The sequence below is a fragment of the Trichechus manatus genome, unplaced genomic scaffold (assembly GCF_000243295.1).
Source record: "Trichechus manatus latirostris isolate Lorelei unplaced genomic scaffold, TriManLat1.0 scaffold00049, whole genome shotgun sequence".
Classification (NCBI taxonomy): domain Eukaryota; kingdom Metazoa; phylum Chordata; class Mammalia; order Sirenia; family Trichechidae; genus Trichechus; species Trichechus manatus.
Genome location: NW_004443985.1, coordinates 1,569,260 through 1,590,135, shown reverse-complemented (window position 1 = coordinate 1,590,135; position 20,876 = coordinate 1,569,260). Strand labels below are relative to the sequence as shown.

Here is a 20,876-nt window from a genome sequence, read left to right as displayed (position 1 = left end):
TTCAGTGGGGCCAGGCCCAGCCCAGGGGCTAGACACAGCCTGTGGGGGATCAGGGGTGGGTGGGCTTCAGTGAGGCCAGACACAGCCCGTGGAGGGGTCAGGGTGGGTGAGGCTTCACGGGGGCCAGGCTCAGCCTGTGGGGGGTCAGGGTGGGTGAGGCTTCACGGGGGCCAGGCTCAGCCTGTGGGGGGTCAGGGTGGGTGAGGCTTCACGGGGGCCAGGCACAGCCCGGGGAGGGGTCAGGGTGGGTGAGGCTTCAGGGGGGCCAGGCTCAGCCTGTGAGGGGTCAGGGTGGGTGAGGCTTCAGGGGGGCCAGGCTCAGCCTGTGGGGGGTCAGGGTGGGTGAGGCTTCAGGGGGCCAGACACAGCCCGTGGAGGGGTCGGGGTGGGTGAGGCTTCAGGGGGGCCAGGCCCAGCCCAGGGCAAGCGAACGCCCACGTCTGAGGGCAGAAAGTCGGACGACTGAAGGAACGACTGGGACGAAGAGATGCAGCTGGTGGGGTAATTTGGCCAGGACACCATGGAGGGCGGGGCCACGGCGGGGAGGGCGGTGGGAGCTGCCCACAGGGGCCACACGGTGGGTGCTGCCTGGAGAGGCAGATGGACTAGACACCCAGCGAGAGACCCGGCAGGTCTGGGCAGGGCAAGGCTGGGGTTGGGAAGGACTCCGATCCTGTCCTTTGCGTATCTGGGAAACCCTCCCCCTGGGGAAACGTTCTGGAACTCCTGGGGTGCTCTGTTCCAGGGGCTTCTCCATGCTGGCAGTTTCCAACCAAGCCTTGGGAAGGGTGGACCCCTATCTGACAGCCACTGCTGATGTGCCATGGGGAGGGCAAACCTTCATTTTATCTGCAGCTTCCCTCCAAATACACCAGTTCATAAAAGCTATAGCTACGTCACCCACACAGCCCCACGACGCACTCCTCGAGGATTCATGGAGGGCCTATTAGGTGCCGGGCACCGTGCCAGGGCTTCGCGTCCAGGGCTCCGCTCCTGCCGCTGTGGGTCAGCAGACGTGCGCCCATAGCACACACGCCCCATCCAGTCCCGGGTGCAGCTGACCCCGAGGTGCCCAGTCCTAGCAAACCGCGGGCAGGCTCGCCAAGACTCACATCATGGGCAGACGGAGGAGCCCCCAGGGCAGTGAGGAGTCGGGGAGGGAGGGCAGGCATCTGGGTTGGGGCTGTGTGCCACCCCAAGGGGCTGCTGGTCCTTGGGTCCCCCCGGCGGGGCTGAGGCTGGGGCAAAGCAGTGCCCAGGGTGGTACCTTCGGTGAAGCAGTCCTCCGGGTCCTTGACGTCCTCGCCAAGGTCGGGGATCTGCTCCAGGAGGTCAGCGGTGTTGGTCATGTCCGCTGTGCTGCCCTCAGAGAGACTGTCCTCGCGGGCCTGTGGGCGGGGCGGGCATGAGTGTGGGCAGCAGCTTCCAGCCTCACGCCCATCGTCTGGGGGAACCTGGGGATCCCTGAGAGGAGGCGCCAGCCTGCCTCCATTGCATGTGGTGGGAATCAGGCTGGGATGGACGGGTGGGAACCTTCCACAGAGCCCTCCCAGGGCCAGACAGGGCTGAGCTGGGGCTGGGCTCAGGTTCCTGCTGCCTTGAGGGCCTGGGTCTGTGATTCTGGTCTACTGGAGCCCAGGGCAGGGGTGCGGGGGTGTGAAAGGGCTAAGACAACCCCAGGGATGGGGAATACATTGAGCTGGGAACAAAACAGACAGTGCGGCAACGTGGACACGCTGGGACGTGGACACGCTGGGACATGGAGTGGTGGCTCAGCACGTACAGTGGACAGAGGCATGCCGGCGCCGTGCCAGGGACACGGACCCACATCCAGAACAGAGTCAGCACCAGGTCACGAGCACACACAGGCAGCCGGGTCACATATGCAACCAACAGGCCGGCAACCCCGCCCACGATTCACACCCAATTCATCTGGGTGCTGGTGTGATGTGCACAGCCCAGAAGCTGCTGGAACCTTCCCTTCTCGCACAACCTGAGCTGGATTCTAGGGAGGTATATGCACTCAGGTGGGCCCAGGGGTGGGCCCTCTGAGCGTCTGGACATGTCCTGTGTGTGCACGGGTGTACTGGGGTGGCCACTGCCGGTGGTCTGCCCAGCTCCCCCCACCCCGACTGTGGCCAGGGTGCCCACTGCCAGCTGCTGGGAGTGTTGGCTGCTTAGCTGCCCCCTTCTCCAGAAAACTGCTTCTAGCCAAGGAGCTGCCTCCCCTGAAAATGTTCAGGGGTTGCAACCCAAACCCAGGGGTGGCCCACAGCCAGTGACTGGCTGATACGGGGACTACAGAAAGCTGGCCCTCTTTCCTTGAGCTCACGCCGGAGGCCCCCACGGGCTAGGCTCCAGGCTGAGGCTAGACTCCAGCTGACAAACCTTCTTGTAGCTCCTTCGTCTGCCTCACCCTGCTTCTCCTACTTCCTTCTGGAGCCCTGGTGCCTAGTGGTTAAATGCTATGGCTGCTCACCAAAAGGTCGCGGTTCACAGGTCTCTCCTGAAAACACTCCCTCAATGGATCACTTGCACAAGGATCCCAGTCTCAGGCTCTGCTTTGAAGGAACCCAGCCTCAGACAGGTGTGGCAGGGGAGGAGGGTTGCCGTGAGGGAAGGAAGTCCTTCATCGGCTTCAAATCACATCTAAGCCGCCCAGCCTCAGTTGGTCTCAGTCCACAGGGCCCAGGACCAAGCTCGCTTAGAGGTAAGCCCGTCTGCATTCTTGGCCATGCCTAGGCTCCTATAACGGCTTTCTTTTTTTTCCTTTGAGGAATCCTTCCAACAATGCCTCAATTAATTTTGAGGGTTGGGATGCAGAAGGGGTTGGGTCCCTCCTCGGTGCAGGGTGGCGCATGGCCTGAGGGTGAGGCTGATGCCTGTGGCTTTGAGGACCCCTCCCACTCCTCCTTGCAAGCTGTGAAAGGGGCAGGCCAGAGGAGGTCCTCACGGTGCTTTTCTTTTCAGACACTCCTTCCATCCCGTCGTTGCTGTCGAGTCAATTCCGACTCATAGTGACCCTAGAGGACAGAGTAGAACTGCCCCATAGGGTTTCAAAGGCTGTAAATCTTTACAGAAGCAGACTGCCACATCTTTCTCCTGAGGAGAGCTGGTAGGTGCGAACCACCAACCTTCCAGACACTGGAGCTGCCTAAAGTCTGTGGAGCTGACGTGCAGAAGACAAGGTTTCTAGGATCTAGCTGCTGATCAGGGGAGGGGGTCCTTCTCCCAAGAAAGCCTGAGTCCATTTCTCTCCCTTTTAAAGGTCTACCATGAACTGATATGAAGAAAGGAAGAAATCACAAAACTCATTCAAAGGTCAACATTCCAGTACGAGAACCCCTTCTCTCCTGCGCCTTGCTGGCATCTTCCAAGTCTTTCTGTCCCCAACATGCCTTCATGAGTCAGACCATCCAGGGAGAGAACTGTGGACTACACCATGAGGACAATGACTCCACCAGGCCCTCATCCTCTAAAATTGACCATGATCAAAACGCCTCCCATGGAACAACATGGAGGGACACGTGGAGGGACACCTGCAGGGACATCTGGAGGGACGTGTGGGGGAGCAACATGGAAGGACACGTGGAGGGACAATGTGAAGGGACACGTGGAGGGACAACATGGAGGAACACGTGGAGGGACATGTGGAGGAACACGTGGAGGGACACGTGGAGGAGTTACACTCCATTGGAGTAAGTCACAGCTCCTGGACTGAAGACTGAGGTCAGGCTGCAGGACAATGGCCTACAAGGACCGTCTCTCCACACATGACCTCTGCCTTCCCAGGTCCCTGATGGGAACGGGGAGATAGGCTGGTGGGGGCAGCAGGCATAGAAGCCCCTCTGTAGTCAGCAGCACCACATCCTTTAGCTCAGAAGTTGCAAACTCAAATGTTCTGGGGGCCGGGCAGGTAACAGAGTGAAGTCAGGCAGGTGTGACTGGGACAAAGCAGAGAGCTCAGCCAGTGTCAAGGAGGTGGTCACTGTGCGTCCTCAGCAGGGTGGCTCCTCTTTCAATTTTTCAAGAGAAGCCGGAAATGCAGACTTTTATATAAAAGCTCCTGGATTCAAGTAAGGAGCCCTGGTGGCACAGTGGTTAAAAGGTCGGCTGCTAATCAAAAGGCTGACAGTTCAAACCCACCAGCTGCTCTTTGGAAACCCTGTGGGGCAGTTCTACTCTGTCCTATAGGGTCGCTCTGAGTTGGAATCGACTCATCGGCAATGAGTTTTTTAATGAGCCTTGGTGGAAACCCTGGTGGCACAGTGGTTAAGAGCTACGGCTGCTTACCAAAAGGTTGGCAGTTTACATCCACCAGGTGCTCCTTGGAAACCCTATGGGACAGTTCTGCTCTGTCCTACAGGGTTGCTATGAGTCTGAATCAACTCCATGGCAATGGGTTTGGTGGACCAGTGGTTAAATGCTCGGTTGCTGAGGCTGCTAATCAAAAGGTCAGCGGTTTGAACCCATCAGCCACTCCACGGGAGAAAGATGTGGCAGTCTGCTTCCATGAGGATGGAAACCCTATGGGGCAGTTCTCCTCTGTCCTGTAGGGTCGCTATGAGTTGGAGCTGACTCTACGGCAACGGGTTTGGTTTTGGTATGCTCACTAAAAGGAGCCCTGGTGGCACAGTGGTTAAGCACTCAGCTGCTAACCGAAAGGTCGGCAGTTCGAACCCACCAGCGGCTCCACAGGAGAAAGAGGTGGCAGGCTGCTTCCGTAAAGATTACAGCCTTGGAAACCCTATGGAGCACTTCTACTCTGTCCTATAGCGTTGCTATGAGTTGGAATTGACTCTCCAGCAACGGGTTTGGTTTTGTTTATTTGTAGCTAATTCAAATGAAAGCCTTTTTGTGGCCAGAACAAAATCCAGCGGTAGGCTGGGTGGGCCTCCTGTTTGCAGCCTCTGCTTTAGTCCAGGTGAGAAGCAGCTGGTGGCCCCCGTGTCCAAAACTTGTTCTGAGCTCCCTGAAAGTCCCCCTGGCTGGGGGCATTCACAGCACAGACATTTGCCAAGCAGGACCAGGTCACAAGGACAGAGCGCAAGGAGAGGTGAATGTGCAAATGTGCCGGCTAGCCCTGCACCAGAGCCCTGGGCTGGCTGCTTCCAGAATCTTCCCAGGGGCTCTGGGCCCCATGGCACCCTCCCCTGCCAGGACAGGGCAGCGACCCTCCCCTGTGCAGACGGTCTCCCACACTGCCTGGGGCAGCTGTGGCTCCCAGCAGCACATGCAGGCGTGTGACCTGGCCCTCTCACGGCCTGGCTCGGGCCCCAGTGGCAGTGCCCCAGCCAGCCTCAGGGACAAAGGCGTGTGTGCGTTACCTCGCTGCACTGTGGGGCCCGGCGCTCTGCTTCCTGCTGCCGCCGCTGCCTGTCTGCCTGGGCTGCCCTGGCATCCACCTGTGAGGAGGCAGTCTCTGACACCTGGCTCCAGGCCCTGGGCTCTGGGGGTGCCTCTGGGCCTCCGGACACAGGCTGGGATTCCTGCTGGAGAGACCCCAGCCCATGAGCTGCCCCTACGCACCTGGCCAGAGGGTCTCAAGGGGTCCTGCGTAACCTGCGACCTTGCCTCCTGCCCCTTTCATGGGGTCTCCATGTCACTGAAGACCCCTCCCTCATGGGCCCTGAGTGGGTGGGTAGGAGGCTCCTGGTGGGTCCAAGGAAAGGGCGTTTAGCCAGCCACCCAGCCAGCCTGGCATAGTTCCTCCCAGCCCCGTCACTCCCTGGAAGGGTATAGCTGGTCCACGATGGCCCGTTCACGCATGCTGGCAGCTCTACTTTGGAAGGACATGCTGACTTCCCTCACGAGTTCCTGAAGCATCTCCTGCTTGCGCGCACTGGTCCCTGGGAGCCAGGAGGCTCAAGAGGAGGGAAGGAGAAGGAAAAGGAGGGGCAGCCAGAACTCCACTCTTATGCTGGGAGCACCCTGGAGATAACTGGAAGCTGTGGTCCTGGCAATGTGAGCAATCTCCGTCCCGACTCCCGCCCCAGCCTGCATGGGCCCCTGCAACCTGACTTAAGGGCCAAGGCCAAAGCCGGCTTTTGGGACACCAGGAGGGTCAAATTCCACATGTGAGGAGAGCGGTCCTCACAGCCAGGCCTCCCCAGGGTGGCCTGGAGGAAGTGGGCAGGCTGGGCCCAACAGGACAGAGAGAACCATCCCTCATTGCCCCACCTGAAGACCGCAGAAGCCCCTGCGGCCGAGGGAAAGCTGGGGAAAAGCACTGTCTGTTTTGTTCAGACTCTGCTTTCAAGTGTTAAAAATAACAGGTTAGGAGATAAGATAGTGCTGTCTCTGACACCTCCCGTCTTACGGATGCTTATTTTTAAATCTCAGAATAAGCCCCAGGCGTGGGAGGAGGGGAAGGGGCAGGCGGGAGGTCAGGCTCTGCACCCTCACTCACTGAGACATCCCACCTTGTTAGCTCTGGAGGGGACGACGGTCAGGGTGGGCACTGGGGGCCAGGGGGCGTGGTTCTGTCCTAGATTCACAGGGGAGCTCCCAGCAAGTCTCTCTCTTGCTGTGCCTCAGTTTCCCCATCTGTACAGGCAGCCCCTTCCCAGGTCCCCTCCTCAGAGCCGGTCTCAGCATCTCTCTGAGAGGCTGGCTGTGGGGAAGGCCCATCTCCGCCCCACTGCCGAGGCGGCCTGGTAGGGCAGCCGCTCTGAGAGTCCCCTGGCAGCCCAGCCTGGGCTCCGTGCTGTGTGCACGCTGGGGCGGGCTCACCTGTTTGCTGGACTCTTCCTCCGTGCTCAGGCTGTTCCCCTCGTCATCCTCTTGGTCGTATGTGTCCGACTCAGCCACGGCTATGGGCACACACACCAGCTCTGAGTCCCCGAAGGTGCCCTGGCCTGGCCGGCTGCCTTCCTCAAACCGTGTCTCCTTGCGGGCTGGGGGTACCTTCTCCACCTCTGGGGGTGGTGGGGAGCCAGAAACAGCAATGCAGCTGGGCAGCTGGTCGCGGGGGGAAAGGACAGCCGGCTTCTGAGGTCGCCGGAGCAGAAGCCCACAGCAGAAGCCCCAGGTGGTCCTCTTGATGAAGCGCAGGCCCCTCTGGATGCGGGCCAGGGCCAGCTGGAGATTGTTCAACTCTCCATCCTCATCAGGGGCTGTGAGGTTGTCCGCGCTGAAGGAGCTGAGCAGCAAGGCCAGGAAGAGGTTCAGGACCTGTCAAGGCAGCAGGCCACGCTCACCAAGGTGCCGTGCCAGGCCCTAGGCACCCCATGATGGGGAAACTGAGGCCCAGAGACCGTAAGGACTGCAGGTGGTCAACAGCTCTGCAGCTCGAACCCTGGGCCCTGGGCCCTGATCCTGATCCCTCATTCTCTTCAATTTGGAGAGGTTGGTTACAAAGAGAAGACAACTCTAACCCCTCTTCCCAAGGGCTGACATGCTCTGAACAGAGGGCAATCACACTCAGACCCCTTGCACGCTGGCCCAGGCTCAGTGGGAAAACCATGGTTCCTCCAATGTCTATACCCACAGATGAGGTCACCCAGGGAGTCTGGGGCAGCCCTGTCCCAGCACCAGCTGCCCCTCCACACAGGCCTTGCTCTCCTCTGCCCCTTCCCGCTGCCTTGGGAGTAACGGGGGCAGTGGGTCGGGGTGGGCACAGGGCTCCTCCCTGGGAAGTGTGAGCCCAGCATGGGATTACCAAAGACAGAATCCCACCGGAAAGCACCCAGAGCATCTGTGAAGGAAAGGCAGTGCTCTGCCTCTGAGTTCCCTTGGAGCCAGCTCAAGATCTGGGGCTCCTGCCGTGAGGCACACTCTGCCAGCATCCCCAGGTCCCACGATGCCTTCCAGGTGAGGGATTCTGTGGACTCCGGGGACTAGGCCCAGAACAGCCAGGGACTGCAGAGCCTGGGGGCGGAAACTTTTGTGTTGGGTCGCACAGGGAAAGGAGGCCTGACCTCTGGAGCCTCCAGCCCACGGGGGACTAGCAGAGATGGGTGCTGTGGAGGGCACAGGGCAGCCTCAGGGATCCCGGACTATGCGTGGGCCAGGCAGGGAGCGGGGGCTGTGTCTGGGTGATAAAGAGTGCTTGTGTCGATGCTGTGAGTGGGACCAGACATGTGAGATGGGTGGGGGGACTTGGGGACTCAGGGTTGGTGCAGCAGGTCAGCCCTGGCTCGAGGCCCCCTAGCTGAAAGGCCAGAGGAGCCGCTATGGTTTTTGCTCCAGAAGGTTCAGCACTGGCTTTCAATAAAGTTCTCTCTCAAGAGTTAGGGACTTGAGACCCCTTAAGGGGGGCTGCATAATCCCTCAGCCTTCAGAGGTTCTGGGGGACTGCCTGTTGTCAAACCATGCTACAAGGGTGACGTTTTAGCTTTTGTGAAGAGACAGAACTATTGCTGTGTGATGGGGCTGGGCTTAGGTTTATATCCCAAGCTTGTGGACAAGAAAACTAAGATGGTGGGGGGCTCGCTCCCAGACATGGGTCATATCCCAGACTCAAGGATGGGAAAACTAAGATGGTGGTGGTCTCGCTCCCAGACACAGGTCAGACTGGCCCACGAGCATCACCAGGTGATAGGCACGGGGACACAGCTTCCCCACCACGGGCTTCGTACCTTGTCCTCCCAGCCACCCTCAATGGGAGTGCAGCTGAATGGGGCCCCACGGCGGGGTGGGGTCGGCTCTCATTGGTAACCCACTCTGAGCTCTGGCTGTTGGTTCTCACAAGCCCCCCAGAGATGCCGTCCCCAGGGACCCCACACCTGTCACAAAGCTAGGAGTGAGCATTCTGATGACTGTGCCAGGTCTCAGAAACATGCCTTGGTTTCAGAAGTAACAGGTACTCACGCGGACAGCATGGAAAGGTTAAGAAGTAGGATCTCTGTACCACCCTCTAAGGAGACGGTTACTGCTGACACCCGACATCTTTATTACGTAGTCACTGGGGGGTGGACCACGTGCTGTGGTCCACAGCCACTGTCTACACTGACCGCCGGCCTAGCCCCTGGCCTGGTCCACACTGGTGCAGGCACGGCTTGCTTCTGCTTCCTGGATGCCCACAGATCCTCCCTAACAGCTCTCGCCACGTCTCCTGACCTCCAGGAGATGTGGGCCCAGGCTCGGGCAGGGGAGGGGCCACCCGGGCAGCCTTGTCCACCCACTCAGGGACTCTAGGGCCTCTGTGTCCCTGGCTTCAGAAGTTCGGCTTCTTCCAGCGCTTTCCCTGTCAATGATGCCGCAGCTGCGCCCCAGCCCCTGCCTGATCATCATTCCCCATTTCAACCGCAATCTTGCTTCCACCCACGCCTGGCAGCGGCCAATTCCTGAGGCAGCCTAGGAGGGGGCTGAGTGGGCTCGCGTTAGCTCCCCTCCTCCAGCAGCCTCTAATCTTCTTGTCCCCAGGCAGATACGCATGGAAATCGCAGGGCTGTGTGAGAGGGGCTCGGCCGGGGCTGGGCTGAGAGCCAGGCACTCACAGAGTATGGCCGGGGCTGGGCCAGGGGCTGAGTGAGGCTCCATGCCCCAGGGTTAGAGGGGATGGGGGACAGGCGTGGAGCTGGGCAAAGAGCTGGGCTCTACCAGCACTGAGAACCAGCGTCCTGGGCTCCTGTCTGTGCCCTGAGCTCACATGTGGGGCCTGAGGGGACTGACTGGAACCGTCAGCGCCTGCCTGCCCTAGCATTGTGAAGGCACGTGGGAGGAAGGGGCAGGCAGGTCTGGGGAAGGCTCTAGAATCTGTAGCCCAAGGCAGGCTAATAACCAGACCAAACCTGTAGCCGTCAAGTTGATTTCCACTCACAGCGACCCTACAGGACAGTACAGAACTGCCCCATAGGGTTTCCAAGGAGCAGCTGGTGGAGTCGAACTGCCGACCTTTTGGTTAGCAGACAAGCTCTTAACCACTGCGCCACCAGGGCCCCATGGAAGGTTATAGGTGGCCCTAAAACCCCTCTATGAGCTGACATGATCCTGCAATGCCCACTGAGACACAACAGCTATAGGGAGCCAGGCCAGACAGGTGGGAGGCCTGAGTGTGCACGGGCCACCTGCTCACCCAGGAAGGCGGCTCCGTGTCCACAGTGCACGCCGACCTCTGCCAGCACCACCGACTCGCCCCCACCCTTCCGTCTTCCTAAGGCTCCTTCTCTGGCGTTCAGTGTGTGGTCTTTCTCAGCTCCACATTCTCCACATTGTAAAGACACAAGGCTAGATGCCCCTGCCTTGGGACGGGCAGGTGGCCGTGGAGTAAAGGTCCTCTCATGACAGGACAGTGGGGCCTCCCTCCAGAGCTATTCAGGGGACACGGAAGGCTCCTATGGCCACCCTGCCCTGGACCCACCACCTGCCTGCACTTGTGCTTTGCTCTTTGCTTGCTCGACTCCCACCCTCTCTAGCATCACCGGTTCACCCCGTCAGCTCTAAACCCTCCTCTGGGAAGCTTTCCTGGATTTTCCAAGCTGGAGAGGGTCAGTCCCTGTGGGCTCCTTTTTAATGGCTCTGGCCACTCTGACCAGTTTAAGGGTCACTCCAAACTAGTTCAAACTGCCCACCTCCCTCCCTCACCCCTGACCTGGCGAGCAACGCCAGGGCTGTGACCCAGTAGGCCACATTCACCTCTGTAAGCCCACCAGCATTGGGTACAGTATTTTGCACGCAACAGGGGCTCAGCAAATGTTTGTTAGGCTGAATTAAAAAGTGATAATTCATTGATGGTGAATGATTGAATAAAATAGTGAGTGGATGAATGAATTAATGAATAAGAAATGAGTAAATAATGAATAAACAGGTAAATACATGGGTGAATGAATGAATGAGTAAAATGCAGTGAAGACTGAGTGAATGGATGGATGAGCCAATGAGTGAGTGAGCAGACAGCTGGATGGACAGATGAGTAGACGAATAGGATGAGTGAATGGATGCGTGGGTTGATGGATGCTGGTATAGATGAATGAGTGGATGGGTGGATAAGTGGGTAAGTGAATGGATGGGTGGATAGACAAGTGGGCAAATGGATGTCAATAGGTGTGTGTGTGTGTGTGTGTGTAAACGGGTTGAAAGATGGATGGGTGGTTGATGGACAGAGGGATGCTCGGTGAGCGAATGAGTGAATGGATGGGTGATGAATAGATGGATAGGTGAGTGAATGAGTAGATGAGGGTTTATGGCTGGGTGGCTGGGTGGGTGAGTGGATGGATGGACGGGAGGATGGGTGCTTGGACAGATAGATTGATGGAAAGGTGGACAGATGGGTGGATAGATTGGTGGGAGGGTGATTGATGGTTGAACAGGTAACTGTATGGATGAGTAGATGGATGGAAGAATGAATGGGTAAGTGAATACATGGGTTGATGATAAGTGGATAAATGGACGGGTAAGTGGGTGCGTAGATAGGTGGAGAGATGAAACGGTGAGTAGATAGATGGAAAGATGGGTAAATTAGTAGATGCATGGATGGATGGATGGGGTAGATAAATGAATGGATAAGAGACTGATGGGCAGATGGATAAATAGCTGAGTGAGTGCAGCGATGGGAGGATGGGTACCTGAATGGATAGATGGATGACTGGATGGGTGGGTAAGCGTGTGGGAGGCCTTGGCCAACTCACCACAAGGTTGCCAATGACCATAACGAGCAAGAAGACTAGCAGGCACAGTGACTGCCCAGACACCTCCATGCAGTCCCACATGGTCTCGATCCACTCGCCACAGAGGATGCGGAAGATGATGAGAAAAGCGTGGAAGAAGTCCATCATATGCCAGCGGGGCAGCAGGTCCGGGTCGCTGATGCGGTACCTCAGCTCTGAGTAGTTCTTGCCGAAGAGCTGCATGCCCACCACGGCAAAAATGAACACAATGATGGCCAGCACCAGTGTCAGATTCCCCAGCGCCCCCACTGAGTTCCCGATGATCTTGATGAGTGTGTTCAGGGTGGGCCATGATTTGGCCAGCTTGAAGACCCGAAGCTGGGGAGGGAAGAAGGAGAGGGATCCTTGTGAGGGGCTCTGGCCCCTCTTCGACACTCTTACCACCCCAGATTCTGCCTGAAAGCACAGCTTGGAGGTCACCAACACCTGTTTCCCCCCATTTCTCTACAGCCTGAGGGTCAGCTTCACTAGTTCTGCTCTAGGAATCTAGCCAACAGCTCCAACCTCATCTTCCCAACTTCTCTTTATCCTCACACCAGCCTCCTAACCCCTCCCGGCCAGCCTCACTTCCAGGAACGTCCCAATAGATTCTCCTCAACCCAGAATACCCTTTCTCTTCCAGACACATCCTCAGCAGGTACCCTTCCGGGCCAGCTCGAACCATCTCTGACTTGCCTGCTCACCTCCATCCTCCTCCTCTCTCAGCTATCACAGAGAAAAGGAGCAGATGCTTAACATTTATCAAGCACCTACTACCCGTCAGGCCGTGTGCTCAGGATGGATTAGCTCATTAAAACCAAAACCAAACTCACTGCCGTCGAGTCGATTCTGACTCATAGCAACCCTACTGGACAGAGGAGAACTGCCCCATAGGGTTTCCAAGGAGCAACTGGTGGATTCAAACTGCTGACCTTTTTTGGTTAGCAGCTGAGCTCTTAACCACTGCGTCACCAGTGCTCCTGAGCTCATTTAGAACTCCCAGTAAACACGTGAGGTCAGCATTACTGTTGCCTCGCTTGATATATGAGGAAGCCAACACTTAAAGGTGGCGTGACCTGTCTAGGTCCCTCAGCTCATAGCAGCTGAGCCGGAATTAGAACCCACAGCCTGGGCTTTCTCTACTGCTCCCACTATCCTGCACCCCTAATAAAGTCACCAGCAGTGCTCAGGACCTCCTCCAGGAAGCCATCCCTGACCATGTCCCAAGCTGGAGGTGATCTTCTCTCCCTGGACCTCCAGACCCATGCCTGGACCTCTTGGGCGATTTGAGTTCAAAGCGTGGTCCACAGACCAGCAGCTTTGGCCTCACCAGAGAGCTTGTTAGAAATTCACAATCTTGGGTCCTATTCCAGACTTCATGAGTCAGCATCTGCATTTTAGCAAGGTTCCAAAGCCAGCAGGCAGAAGCCCAGCTGAGCTGTCAGCAGACCTGGCTCCACCTGTTCCTTTCCATGTGGCTTTGGGAAATTCACCTCTATGAGCCTTAGTCTCCCCACCTATGAAGTGGGGATGCAGTAATACCTGCCCCATGCCTGGATTCCGGGAGGACTGATGGGGTCATTCACTATGAACCCTAAAGGGCTTTGCAAGTTGTTGGGGTGGCTGCCCCAAAGCTCGTCTGGGGATGTTCTGCCCACCTCTGCATCCCCCATGTCACTGGGCCCAGCACCCAGGGGCACCCAGAAAATGGCTGTTGGGTGAAGCCATGTAGACAAAGTAGGGGTGACTGAGCGGTGACCTGGAGGGGGTGTGCCTCGGTGCCCAGGCCCTCCCCCAGCCCTCGGCAGTGGGCCCGGCCCGGTACCAGGCGGAAAGAGCGCAGCACAGACAGGTTGCCCATGCGGGACAGGCCCAGCTCCATGAGGCTAAGGATGACGATGATGCTGTCGAAGATGTTCCAGCCCTGCTGGAAGTAGTAGTAGGGGTCGAGGGCGATAATCTTGAAGGTCATCTCTGCCGTGAAGATCCCTGTGAAGACCTGAGGAGGGAGCGGGGATCAGGGTTCCCGAGTCTGGGGCTGGAGGTGTCCTCTGGCCAGCCAGGGGCACCCTGCCTCCTGACTCTTGCTCTGAGCAGGATTGGCCCCCTGGGCTGCCAGCTCTGACTGGGCCAGGGCTCGCCAGTGGTCCCTCTGCTTGCTTGGCCGGCCCCTCAGGGATACTGCCTGTCCCCAGCCTGAGCCCCGAACCCTCTTGGCTGCTCGCCAAGCCCGAAAGGCCAGACTGGCCCTCAGAGCCAACCCACACCCATGGTGTGTTCTAGGCCTCAGCTCCAGGAGACTCCAGGGGCAAGAGAGGTGGAGGTGGGCAGTGACATGACCAGCCACGGACTATCTCCAGCCCACATCGCCACAAGAAGCTCCCTCACCCTACGTGTGTTCCCACGAACACCAATGGCCTCTCAGGACCCCAAGGTTTCATCCACACTGTCCCTGTGGCCTGGAGTGCCCTTCCCTTCCCACATGGTAGAACCTTCTCACTATAATAATAAGTTCTTTTTTTCTTTTTTTTCCTTTAAATGTAAAAAATTTTTAACAAAAGTAATAGAAAATAGGAAAAATAATGACATGCGGATAATGTTTCGTACAAACAGCAGAAAACGTCTGTGTGGCAAAAGACAAAAACCAACAAAAAGCCCTAGAAACGCTACCACATATCAGGTTAAAAGACAAACCGCAAGTGGAGGAAAATACGCGACACGCTATGCAAGGCGGAGGGTTAACGTCCATAATACTTAAAAAAAACCAAACCTGTTGCCGTGGACTCGATTCCGACTCCTCGCGACCCTACAGGACAGAGTGGAACTGCCCCATAGGGTTTCCAGGGAGCGGCTGGCAATTTGAGCTGCTAGACCTTAGGGTTAGCAGCTGAGCTCTTCACCACTGTGCCACCAGGGCTCCAATATTAAAATAGTGTGTACAAATCAAGAAAAATAAGAACTCCAAAAGGAAAAAATACTACAAACAAGCCATTGAAAATGAAAATGGTCAATAAACATAGGAGAGATTTTCAACTTCACTAACAGTCAAAGAGGCAAATTAAAACAACAATGAGATGATTTTTGCCTATCAGGTTGGCAAAGCTTTTAAAAAAACTGATCAAACTCAAGCATTGACAATATTGGGAGAAACGTGCATTCCCTGCTTCTTCTGTGGGCACAGAGAATGTCCAGCCGCGCAGGGAGACTGCTGAGTTGTAGAATGGTAGAGCTTTTCCGGAGGGGAATCCTACAAGAAGTACTCAAATGCAAGATGTCCACACTCTTTGATACAACAATTGTACTTGTAGGACTCTACCGTAAGGAGATAACTGCACAGATTTGAAAAGATGTATTCACACTTCGTTTATAATTTTGCAAAATAGGAAACAAATGTACGGTCCACCAGCAGGAGCTGGTTACGGAAACTGTGGTACTAGCTTTACTAGGCAGCCCTTATGCAGACTGATGGAAACCTATGCTGACGCGGGAAGGTGGCTTCCATTTTTGCTTTTTCAAGGATCCTGCCTCAAAATTTAATTCAACTATATAGACTGCTACCCTTCCCCATCAGCAGAGTTTATGACAATTTCCCTTATTAATCCAAGACGTTGAGCCCTGGTGACATGGTAGTTAAGCATCTGGCTGCTAACCAAAAGGTCGGCGGTTCGAACCCCCCAGCCGCTCCGTGGAAGAAAGATGTGGCAGTTGGCTTCCGAAAAGATTTACAGCCTTGGAGACCTCACGCAGCAGTTCTACTGTGTCCTACAGTTTTGCTACGAGTCGGAATCGACTTGACAGCAACAGGTTTGGTTTTTGTTTTTGTTTTTTTTTGGCTTTGGAATCAAAGACATAGGCACCTGGCTTCACATTCTTCCAAACCATCATCACCAAAAAACCCCCCAAACCAAACCCGTTGCCGTCAAGTCGATTCCGACTCGTAGCAATCCTGTAGGACAGAGTAGAACTGCCCCATAGGGTTTCCAAGGCTGTAATCTTTACAGAAGCAGGCTACTACATCTTTCTCCCAGGGAGTGGCTGGTGGGCTCGAACCACTGGCCTTTCAGTTAGTGGCTGGGTGCTTTAACTACTGCACCACTAGGGCTCCCACTATCACCAAAGGTGACTTCAATATCTGTGTGGACAAACTATCCCAATCCCAGTCTCAGGAATTCTCGAATTTCTAATGCACAATAACACACAGGAGGTTGACCCTCTACAGTCCCCCAGACTCGGACACAGCACGCACAAACTTTGCATCTCTACAGTCACTGAATCAGATGTCCCTCTCGGACCACACCGATTACCCTCTCTCATGGCCTGCTGGACTGACATAATCCTTGTTTTTTTCTTTGTCTTTTTTGCTTCAGGCAGTCTGTCTTAGTCATCTAGTACTGCTCTAACAGAAATACTACAAGTGGATGCCTTCAACACAGAGAAATTTATTATCTCACAGTCTAGTGGGTTACAAGTCTGAATTCAGGGCATCAGCTCCAGGGGAAGGCTTTCTCTCTCTGTTGGCTCTGGAGGAAGGTCCGTGTCATCAATCTTCCCTTGGTCTGGGAGCTTCTCTGCGCAGGAACCTCAGGTCCAAAGGATGAACTCCGCTGGCACTGCTTTCTTGGTGGTATGAGGTCCCCATGTCTCTCTGCTTGCTTCTTTCTCTCTTTTATATCTCAAAAGACACTGGCTTAAGACACTACTAATCTTGTAGACCTTATCAGTATAACTGCCGCTAATCCATCTTATTACATCATAGTGCTAGAGTTTACAACACATAAGGAAACCACATCAGATTACCAAATGGTCCACAATCATGCAATACTGGGAATCATGACCCAGCTAAGTTGACAGACATTTTGGGGGACACAATTCAATCCATGACGCTGTCTAATCCACTACCCACGTACATTCTCCTTGTTAATCAAAACCCAAACCAAATCCGTTGCCATCAAGTCGATTCCAACTCATAGCGACCCTATAGGATAGAGTACAACTGTCCCACCCTAAGGAGTGGCTGGTGGATTTGAACTGCCCACCTTTTGATCAGCAGCTGAGCACTTAACCACTGCACCACCAGGGCTCCCCCTGTTAATCAGCCAACCCCTATTCATCTTAAATTCAGTGATTGACCATTTTAAGCACTGTCTTGCCAAAATCTGAAACTCCTATGCCTGATCATTTTTATTGTACCTGTTGCAAAATCTCCTACCCTTTGTGATTCAGATTATTCGTGTTTTTTTTTTTTTTTTTTTCCATACCCAGGCTACCAAGCACTGCTGTTGTTAGGTGCCGTCCAACTCATAGTGACCCTACATACGACAGAATGAACACCGCACGGTCCAGCGCCATCCTCACAATCATTGTTATACTTGAGTCCCTTGTGGCAGCCACTGTGGCAGCCATTTCATTGAGGGTCTTCCTATTTTTCACTGACCCTCTACTCTACCAAGCATAATGTCCTTCTCCAGGGACTAGTCCCTCTTGATAACATGTCCAAAGTACATGAGACAAAGTCTCACCATTTTCGCTTCTAAGGAGCATTCTGGCTGTACGTCTTCCAAGACAGATTTGTTTGTTCTGGCAGTCCCTGGTATATTCAACGATCTTCGCCAACAACATAATTCAAATGTATCAATTCTTCTTCAGTCTTCCTTATTCATTGTCCAGCTTCCACATGCATATGAGGTGACTGAAAACACCATGGCTTAGGTCAGTTGTACCTTAGTCCTCAAAGTGACATCTTTGCTTTTTAACACCTTAAAGAAGTCTTCCGCAGCAGATTTGCCCAATGCAATACGTTGTTTGATTTCTTGACTGCTGCTACCATGGGCGTTGATTGTGGATCCAAGTAAAATGAAATCCTTGACAACTTCAAACTTTTCTCTGTTTATCATGATGTTGCTTATTGGTCCAGTTGTGGAGATTTTTGTCTTCTTTATGTTGAGGTGTAATCCATACTGAAGGCTGTGGTCTTTGATCTTCATCAGTAAGTGCTTCAAGTCCTCTTCACTTTCAGCAAGCAAGGTTGTGTCATCTGCATAATGCAGGTTGTTAATGAATCTTCCTCCAATCCTGACGCCACATTCTTCTTCATATAGTCCAACTTCTTGAATTATTTGTTCAGCATACAGATTGAATAAGTATGGCAAAAGGATACAACCCTGATGCACACCTTTCCTAACTTTAAACCATGCAGTATCCCCTTGTTCTGTTGGAACGTCTGCCTCTTGGTCTATGTACAGGTTCCAAATTTATCCATAATTTGTTATGATCCACACAGTCGAATGCCTTCGCATTGTCCATAAAACACAGGTAAACACCTTTGTGGTATTTTCTGCTTTCAGCCAAGATCCATCTGACATCAGCAATGATATCCCTCATTCCACTTTCTCTTCTGAATCCGGCTTGAATTTCTGGCAGTTCTTGTCGATGTACTGCTGCAACTGCTTTTGAATGATCTTCAGCAAAATTTTACTAGTGTGTGACATTAATGATGTTGTTCAATAATTCCCGCATTCTGTTGGATCACCTTTCTTTGCAGTGGGTGCAAATATGGATCTCTTCTAGTCGTTTAGCCAGGTAGCTGTCTTCCGAATTTCTTGGCATAGATGAGTGAGCACCTCCAGCACTGCATCCGTTTGTGGAAACACCTCGATTGGTGTTCCGTCAACTCCTGCAGCCTTGTTTTCGCCAATGCCTTCAGTTCAGTTTGGCCCTCTTCCTTCAGTCCCATCGGTTCTTGATCATATGCTGCCTCCTGAAATGGCTGAACATCGACCGATTCTTTTTGGTACAGTGACTCTGTATATTCCTTCCATCTTCTTTTGATGCTTCCTGCTTATTTAATATTTTGCCCACAGAATCCTTCGCTATTGCAACTGGAGACTTGAATTTTTTCTTCAGTTCTTTCAGCTTGAAAAATGCTGAGTGTGTTGTTCCCTTTTGGTTTTCTATCTCCAGTTCTTGGCACATTTCATTATAATACTTTGTCTTCTTGAGCTGCCCTTTGAAATCTTCTGTTTAGCTCTTTTACTTCATCATTTCTTCCTTTCAATTTAGCTACTCTATGTTCAAGAGCAACTTTCAGAGTCTTTTACGATATCCATTTTCATCTTTTTTTCTTTCCTGTCTTTTTAATGACCTCTTGCTTTCTTCATGTATGACTGATGTCCTTGATGTCATTCCACAACTCGTCTGGTCTTTGGTCACTAGTGTTCAATGAGTCAAATCTATTCTTGAGATGATCTCTAAAGTCAGGTGGTATATACTCAAGGTTGTACTTTGGCTCTCGTGGACTTGTTCCAATCTTCTTCAACTTCACCTTAACTTGCATATGAGCAAGTGATGGTCTGTTCCCCAGTTGGCCCCTGGCCTTTTCATGATTGATGATATTGAGTTTTTCCATCATCTCTTTCCACAGATATAGTCAATTTGATTCCTGCGTATTCCATCCGGTGAGGTCCACGTGTATAGTCGCTGTTTATGTTGCTGGAAAAAGGTATTTGCATGAAAAAATCGTTGGTCTTGCAAAATTCTATCATGTGATCTCTGGTGTCGTTTCTATCACCAAAGCTGTATTTTCCAACTACCAATCCTTCTTCGTTTCCAACTTTTGCATTCCAATCACCAGTAATTATCAATGCATCTTGATTGCATGTCTGATCAATTTCAGACCGCAGAAGTTGGTAAAAATCTTCAATTTTTTCCTCTTGGCCTTAGTGGTTGGTACGTAAATTTGAATAAGAGTCATATTAACTGGTTTTCCTTGTAGGCGTATGGATATTATCCTCTCACTGACAGCGCTGCACTCCAGGACAGATCTTGAAATGTTCCTTTTGACGATGAACGCGACGCCATTCCTCTTCAATTTGTCATTCCTGGCATAGTAGACCATATGACTGTCCGATTCAAAATGGCCAATACCAGTCCACTTCAGCTCTGCTAGAGTTATCATACTCTGGTAGATATATACCGCTATAAGTTGTTATCTACTAATTTCAACTGGGCCTTTGTGTTGGGGTCAGTTCCCATAAAGCAGAGTTGAAGGCAAGGATTTGTAGAGTGATTGTTTCTTGAGGGATGACTAAGTGCCAAGCACTGGGATGAATGCTTTGCATGTATCGTTTCTTTTAATGCCTCCAATAGCCCGATGAAGAAAGTGTCATTGTCTCCATTGTACCAGCTTCTATGGTGTCGATTCCAACTGATGGTGACCTCATGTGTGTCAGAGTAGAACTGTGCTCTATAGGGTTTTCAGTGGCTGATTTTTTAGTTTGCCAGGCCTTTCTTCAGAGGCACCTCCAGGTACACTTGAATGTCCAACCTCTTGGTTAGCGGCTGGGCCCATTAACCGTAAGGAAACAGGTACCAAGACATTAACTAACTTGTGTGTGGTCACATAGCTAGTAAGTTTGACAGCCCGATGATGAACCCAGTGCTGTCACCTTTAAGACGTGGAAGAACCATCTCTGTCTTCTGGAAACACTCCTGAGGTGGGCAGAGTGATGTTGTCAATTTGATCCCATATGGATAGTTCTTAAAAGAGCATAATGCTCAAGCAGACCTTTTTACTAGTTAAGCCAAACTATTGTTCAGCTTTTAGAAAACATCAGGGATATTTTTGGTTCAAGACTCAAAGATTATCTCAGGGCAATAGTTCCAGGGGTTCATTCACCTGCCATGGCTCCAGAAAGTGTAGAGCCAATGAGAATCTTAAATTCTGTTCTGCATTTCCCCCCTTTTGATCGGGATTCTTCTATGGAATCTTTGATCAAAGTGTTCAGTAATGGTTAGCCAGGCACCATCCAGTTCTTCTTATCTCACAGCAGAGGAGGCAGTTGTTCATGGAGGCAATTGGCCACACTGTCCATATCCTCCTCCTATTCTTGACTCTACTTCCTCTGTTGTTCCAGGTGAATGGAGACCGACTGTTGTGCCTTGGATGGCAAGCTTTAAAGACCCCAGGCACTACGCAACAAACTAGGAGGTAGAACAGAAGCACTAACCATGTTATTAGGCCAATTAACTGGGATGTCCCATGAAACCATTACCCTAGACCTCCAAGCCAAGGAACCAAATCCCATGAGGTGTTTGGTTGTGTGTAAACAGCCTTAGCAGTTGCTTTTTTCCCTCCTTTTATTCATTGATTGTACTTCAGGTGAAGGTTTACAGAACAAATAGTTTCTCATTAAACAGTAGTACACATATTGTTTTATGACATTGGTTAACAACCCCACGACATGTCAACCCTCTCCCTTCTCAACCTCTTTTTTCTTTTTCTTTTTGGTG

The 20,876-nt window shown here is 53.0% G+C and overlaps 1 protein-coding gene across 8 annotated transcripts in view; it reads right to left on the bottom strand.

The window, feature by feature from the left end:
• The window catches only part of SCN5A (sodium voltage-gated channel alpha subunit 5), a 95,311-nt gene that overhangs the window by 24,591 nt on the left and 49,844 nt on the right, over nt 1–20,876 (bottom strand). For 4 of the 8 annotated variants that reach the window (XM_004377313.1, XM_004377315.1, XM_012555822.1 and 1 more), the window contains exons 14-18: nt 13,414–13,587; nt 11,571–11,927; nt 6,733–7,173; nt 5,328–5,492; nt 1,268–1,388 (exon numbers count right to left, since the gene is read on the bottom strand). In XM_004377313.1, the coding sequence (XP_004377370.1) occupies nt 1,268–1,388; nt 5,328–5,492; nt 6,733–7,173; nt 11,571–11,927; nt 13,414–13,587 (1,258 nt within the window). The remainder of the gene's footprint in view (nt 1–1,267; nt 1,389–5,327; nt 5,493–6,732; nt 7,174–11,570; nt 11,928–13,413; nt 13,588–20,876) is intronic. The other 4 variants (XM_004377316.1, XM_012555823.2, XM_004377314.1 and 1 more) reach the window with 2 other exon arrangements.